This window comes from Sinocyclocheilus rhinocerous, unplaced genomic scaffold (genome assembly GCF_001515625.1).
Source record: "Sinocyclocheilus rhinocerous isolate Xijiao unplaced genomic scaffold, SAMN03320098_v1.1 scaffold140, whole genome shotgun sequence".
Lineage (NCBI taxonomy): Eukaryota > Metazoa > Chordata > Actinopteri > Cypriniformes > Cyprinidae > Sinocyclocheilus > Sinocyclocheilus rhinocerous.
Genome location: NW_015642053.1, coordinates 2,672,311 through 2,679,132, shown reverse-complemented (window position 1 = coordinate 2,679,132; position 6,822 = coordinate 2,672,311). Strand labels below are relative to the sequence as shown.

The window sequence follows — 6,822 nt, the reverse complement described above, 5'->3', positions numbered from 1 at the left end:
TGAGTAACACCGTGTCTGTGCCGCAACAGCTAAAGTCTGTCTTGTACACTGGACGCGACAAAGCGACCGTTGAAAATCATTTGAAATTTGTGTCAATACGTCATAAATAGAATGCAGCAGCAGTTTTCTGTCGGGGATTTGTCGTGTCGTGCTGCGTCGCATCCAGTGTAGACCATAGATATGAGTATATATATATATATCTATGGTGTAGACAGCATCACTGATTATGAGTTCTATAGTATTTTGTCGCGCCGTACTGCTCGCGTCCGGTGTAGACACGGTGTAACATTGGTTTTGCTTTGTTTCACAGAACTAATCGTTGCCTGGGTTGCGTACGTATGTGTCGTGCGGAGCTATCAAAATAGGGGCTAGACCCTTTTGGGGTAGGGGCGTGTTTGTTTTGGTGATTTCAAATGTCAACATTGGCTACCAGAAATCGCTTACTAGCTTTTACTAGTTTTTATAATGTAGTGAGGGTTAATGTATGTGATTAATAAATCAGGAAATGAGATGTAATAAATCCTGCATACGATTAAGAATTCTGCAAGAATTTTGATTAAATGTAAAAAGAATATTTTATAAATTGAAGAAAAAAATGCAGCCCCACATAATGTTGTTTATGTATCCGATTTGAACTGGAAATTAGCAAATGTACTACAGACCTGATCACTAATTACATAGACTATTTACTGTATGTATTAAAACAATCAGAAAATCATGTTAAATGATTTTGTATTGTATTATGATGTTTGTATTATTCCTAAGCTAAGCCTTTGTCATTTTGTGACATCATGTTTGTCCCCACCACATTTTAAATGTGACACATGCATAGTAGTACTATTACAGTAGTAATAACTTGGTCAAATATGATATGGCTGGTCATGTGATATCAACATGGTGGCGAAAATGATCTGCTCTATCAACCCTCTACGGACATCTTGGCATCCCCTACCCCTTGACACTCTGTTTCAAGGGACAAGGGGAAGGGCTAGGCGGAGGGGTAGGGTAGGGGAAGGGGTATAAAATAGAATTAGGATTGGGCCTTAGTCGCATATGCGAGTGATTTACTCGCAATGTAGAGGGTTGTCTATGTAGAATAAAATAGCTTTTTTTAGGCCACTGAAATGAATGCAGTCATCTTATTTGAGTGTACAACTTTTTTAGTTAGGAAGAAATCCAGTGCACCTTTAATTCTGTTCTGGCTTGTGAAGGTTATCACAAAAGACAGCTTGGCTACATGAACGGACTGGTTTTCTTGGCTGTCAGTGTAACCAGCAAAACACATTTTTGTCACATTATTGATATCCATATCAGTTCATCCTTCACTTCTTTTACACAGAAAAGGGTCAGTTTATATAAACAGACATCTATAATTCTGTTTCCATGTCTGATCTGCAAATAAATGAGCTTCACTTTGGACTTTTAAGCATCCTTCATGTGTACACTCAAGAGACATTTGTTCAGGGTGAAAAAAGAGCTCAGGTTGAAATGATCCTGGCATCTGTGATTGATTCTCTTTTCTACAGCTGTGAAACAAAGTTGATGGCTTTTTTCTGTTCACCAAATGCTAGGCATTTGCTTTTTGGTCTTCTTTAAGGCTGTTTTGAAATTGAATACTGTAATATAACTTTAATTTGTTTTTAATTGCGTTTTGAGCTTTGCTCCCCTAAGTATTCCTTAGGTTTCCCTAGTATTGCTAAATGTTGTTAAACTACCCTAAATATCTTTTTAAATTATTCACAAATATTATTAGGTATTAAAAAACCCTTTCTCTAAATTCAATTTGTTTTTCATAGAAAAAAAAATACTGTTTCCTAATATTACATACTTGAAAGTGGAAAGCACAGACCGCTCATTTATCAAACGGCCTTCCCCATAGTAGCTTATTTCAGACAGCCGTTGTTTATTTTTTGTTTATCAGTTTATTTAATTATTTATTGTTTTCTGACTTTGTTTTTTTTTCAGCCCACGGATTCTTCAAACTATTAAAAGTTCCACAGAGAGAAAAACAGCAGCTTTCCGTGGCTGGATAACTTTGAATCCACTGGTATTTCTACCAGCCATGAATTCCCGTGAATAATATATTAGTTTTGTGCTGTTATCATCTGACATTATAATCAAAAAACTATTTTTTAAATAAGCAAGTGAGGTTGGTAGAAACTTGTTTTGATAGACAAGGCACTTTTTGCAAAAATGAGTTTTTCTTTGCTTTAAAACTTCAAAGCAACAACTTTGAAAATCTGTGAATAAAACATTTTGTTTTTAAGTTCTACTCGTGCGGGAAGGTTCGAGCTCCGTTATAGTGTTCGTTAACGTTGCATCACAATGGCAAGATGCCATAAATGGTCTCATGGAGCTTGGCACCTCGTTCTGAGAGCCCTGCCATCCAGAGCAAAGCTATTAGTTAATGGAACAGCATGACATCACTGTGATGAAGAGACAGATCTGCTCACATGACAACTGCCAGTGTGACACGTTTTATCCAGAGCTGTAGTGAGACGGTATGGGGCGAAAGGTCTGGCCAGTGCTTGCTCTCTGTTGTTAACAAGCTTTGGGCTTCTAGGTCTCCTGGCCTCTTCCCACTGGCCCGACATCACTCAAAGACTGTCCGTCTGCTGGAAGGATCCCGTCTGTCTGACAGTGATGGATTCGCTGTATCTCTATGACTGCAAGCCTTCACATGAGTTCCTTTCACAGAGTAACCGCACTCATTAAGATAAATAGCCGCAAATCAAAAGCGCCGCCTTGGTGCAAAAAAGGGTTCACCGCTTGGCCAAGTGATTCATATTTACTTTTATGTAGTAGATTTGAATCGATACGGGTCAGAGACTAACATGGAAGGTTAAGAAATTTTCCAGGGGTTTCTTCTTGTATTTAAAGGACTTCAGAGTAGTAATCTACATAATATGAATACAAATGACTCTGACAATGGAACACTGTGCACAGCAGACCGCTGGCAGCATTCGGCTGTGTTTATCAATCATCTTGTCTGTTTATGATGGGGCAGAGAGAGCATGTGACCCTCCGTGGCATGAGGAGAGGTTGCTGTGCACTGAATCTGTCACATGCTGTATGACATTCCAGGGACACGGTTCGAAGTCGTTCAAGTAATGTAGCTAACATGAGAGCTCTAGATATATCATAATGTTTGTTAGATCAGGGCTTGTCAAATGGTTACAGCTCTGGTTTTGACTTTTAAAGGGATAGTTCACCCAAAAATGAACATTCTGTCATCATTTATTTACCCTCATGTTGTTACAAACATGTATGACTTACTTGAAAAATGTGCTCATGTTTTTGCAGTGAAACTTGACTTTGCAATACAACGTTGGACCCCATTGACAATTTTTATTTTATGTTGTTTCAATTTTAGATTTAAAGGGGTCATGAATTGAGAAACCAAAATTCCCTTGATCTTTTGACATATAAGAGGTCCTTTTTTTTTTTTTTCTCCACCCACACTAAAAAGTGTATTGGGCGACGAGAGCTCTCCAGCGAATGCGATCAAGGGCCAGATTGTTGGCTTCTTCCCATGTGATGTTTAGGTAACTGAGGTCATTGATGAAGGTTCGGCGCCAGGTCAGTCGTGGTCGACCCCTGTATCGTCATCCTCCAGGTGGAACCCACTGGAGTGCCTTCTTTGGAATGCGGCTGCTTTCCATCCGTATAATGTGTCCAGCCAGCCATAGGCGGCGGTATGTAATCATGCTAAGGCTTGGCATATTGCTTCGTCGCAGAACTTCCTCATTGGTAATGTGATCGTAGTATAGAATACGTAGTATTCTTCGCAGGCAGCGCTGATGGAAGATTTCTACCTTGTGAGAAATACGAGCTGATGCCTTCCACGTTTCTGCTGCATAAATTGCCATCGGAAGGATGATAGTTGTATACAAGCGAAGCTTGATGTTAAGTGAGATTGACGCAGATGAACAGGTCACAAGTTTGTTTTGCTATTCGGCCCGAATCAGTTTTCTAAAGTGTTTTTGAAAAATCACATACCCTGCCTTTAATCCTTGGCATGTCAGCTTGAGCGCCCATATGCATGACTTTGGATTTTTCGGCACTAATGTGTAATCCGACCTTCGCTGCTTCTTCATGCAAGCTTGACGTTATTTCCTGTAAATGGTAACTGTTTTCAGCGAGCAGAGCTATATCATCCACAAAATCAAGATCAGTGAGGCGGTTCTGGCCATCCCAATCAATGCCTGCGTTTGGTCTTACCATAGCCTTCCTCATGTCAAAATCTAGGGCCACTATAAATAAAAATGTTGACAAGATACATCCTTGTCTGACACCGGTCTCAATGGCAAAGAAGTCAGTGTGGCCTGTATCTGTCTTGACGCAGCAGCTGGAATTGTTATACAATGATTGGAAGACAGATATGAATTTCTTTGGCACACCATACAATTGTAAAATATGGCATAAAGATTCACGATGGACACTATCAAAGGCTTTCCTGAATTCTACAAAATTGATGGAAAGTGGACATTTATACTCTACGCATTGTTCAATTATGTTTCGTAAAGTGTAGATTTACTCGCTACATGATCATCCTTTCCGGAAGCCAGCCTGTTCTTCTCGGAGACGTTTGTCAACGGCTGCCTGCAATCGTCTTAGGAGAACTGTGGAAGACACTTTTCCTTGTACTGACAGGAGGGTTATGCCACGCCAATTTGTACATTCCATTTTATTTCCCTTTCTTTGGTAGCTTAATGATGGTACCCTTTTTATAGTCTTCAGGAACAGCTTGCATTCGCCAACACGCATTAAAGAGATCTGTAAGCTTCGCAACTACAATGGGACCACCATATTTTAGAAATTCTGCCTGAATTTTATCCAAACCAGCTGCCTTATTTGATTTCTGTAACTTTATGGCAATTTGAACTTCTTCTGCTGTTATATTGCCTTGTACCACATCTAGCTCCTCCTGCGCTTCCTCCTTACCAAAGTCATAGGTGTTTAAGGGAAGCGGCTGATTTAATGTCTCTCGGAAGTATTCAACCCATCAGTCGTTCTGTTCCTCCCTGGTAAGGAGCAACTTACCATTCTTGTCTTTGATTGGAACAGAGGAACTCCTCCAGGCTCCTGATAGGTCTTTAATGATTCGGTACAGGGTGCGGGTATCATTTCGATCTGCGGCCATCTGGGCTTCTTTGCATTTCTTCTCCAACCAATCTTTCTTATCTCGCCTACAGGTCTGTTTCACAGCCCGGTCAAGGTCAGCATATGCACGTGATGCCGTTTCCTTATCCTCAACCTCTTGAGCTTGATCCTGCTTCTTTTTGGCCTTTTTCCTTAGGTCAATCAGGGCCCATGATCTATCCTGAATCCATTCTTCCTTCCGCCTTCATCTCCTTTGGCCAATCACTTCTTGGGCACAAGTGTGCAATACGACAACAACCGTTCACCATTATCTGACAGGCGTTTCGATGATGTGAAAGGGCCAATGATGTCTTTGAAACCCTGGCGGTCGCTGCTGAACTGGGCATTCATGTCTCCAATAACGATTTTGAGATCATGTCTCGGTATTTCGTCAATCACGGCCTGTAGCACATCATAGAACTCCTCCTTTTCAATGTCATTTGTTTCCTCGGTTGGTGCGTAAACCTGAATGACTGTTGTCCGTACATGGGCAGATGCAAAACGGGCCGTGATGATCCGATCGCAAACTGGTTTCCACCCAACCAGGGCACGTATTGCTTGTTTCCCGAGAACCAGTCCAACCCCACGGATGTGTTTTTTGTCATTACAGTAATACAAGATCTTCTTTCCATCACTTGTCATTTCACCACTGCCTGTCCAACGTACTTCACTGATACCAAGCAAATCAAATCGATGTTGCTCAAATTCCTTAAGTAACTGATTTAACCGACTGCTTTGGTGGAGTGTACGTATGTTCCAAGTTCCCATTCGGGTGATCCTCTTTGCAGTAAATGTCGTATCCGTCATCAGGCGCTGGACTCCACAATGGGTTTGGTCAAACATCTTCATATTGGGATCTAGGTACCTAGGGTACGAGGTTCTGCGTCCAATTTCATTCATTGCATTCTCTCTCGTCGTTTCTGTAGCAAATTAATTTTTTTACAGGGACGGGTTGCTAGCCCGACGCCCAACCCTCCTCCTTTCGCATCTGGGCTTGGGACCGGCAATGGCGGAGTTATATTGCCGTTATAAGAGTTATAAGAGTTAATTATAAGTCATTATACTGTAAAAACATCCTGTAAGTTTCAGAATGCAAAACTTTGTCGTTAGTCTAAAAACAGCTTATATTGAAGCCAGTGAGCCAAAATGACTTTTGGAATGTTCTACTCTATGATGTAATAGTGTAGAGAAGCGCCGCCCCCACAGAAGAACATCATCACTGTCTGTTTAGCCCCGTCCACCGATTCGCGCATGTAGTGTTTACGAGAGAGAAACCAAACGATAAAGATGGCTCTGAAGACAACAAGACCCTGTGCAATGCCAAGGGTGAGGAAAAACAGTCTTTGCATTGCCTTTCTTCTGATCCCAATGTTAGGAAAAAACATTAATGTGAATGAACATTATTTTTAATGAATATCCAGACCGCATCAGTAAGAACTTGGTCCTTTGTTCACTTCACTTTAACGTGGATTCATTTACAAACACAAGCACAATTCGGCGCGGAATTTTCAAAAAGATTGAAACTAAAAGATGATGCTATGCCGACTATATTGGATTCGACAATAATGGCACAACACAAGTGTGAGTAACTGTTTTTATTATGTGGTCACAATTGCTTTGTCTGTTATTACAGATTGTTTGATATGTACTGAATATTTATGTGTTTTTGACCTAAATCAC

At 40.7% G+C, this 6,822-nt stretch overlaps 1 protein-coding gene across 1 annotated transcript; it reads right to left on the bottom strand.

The window, feature by feature from the left end:
* Positions 1–4,548: 4,548 nt before the first annotated feature.
* LOC107755404 (craniofacial development protein 2-like) lies at positions 4,549–5,991 on the bottom strand. Its single transcript, XM_016572186.1, has 3 exons — positions 5,369–5,991; positions 5,044–5,294; positions 4,549–4,646 (listed from the first exon to the last, which is right to left on the bottom strand). The coding sequence occupies exons 1-3, from the start codon at positions 5,989–5,991 to the stop codon at positions 4,549–4,551; spliced, it is 972 nt and encodes a 323-aa protein (XP_016427672.1).
* Between the last annotated feature and the right edge of the window lie 831 nt (positions 5,992–6,822).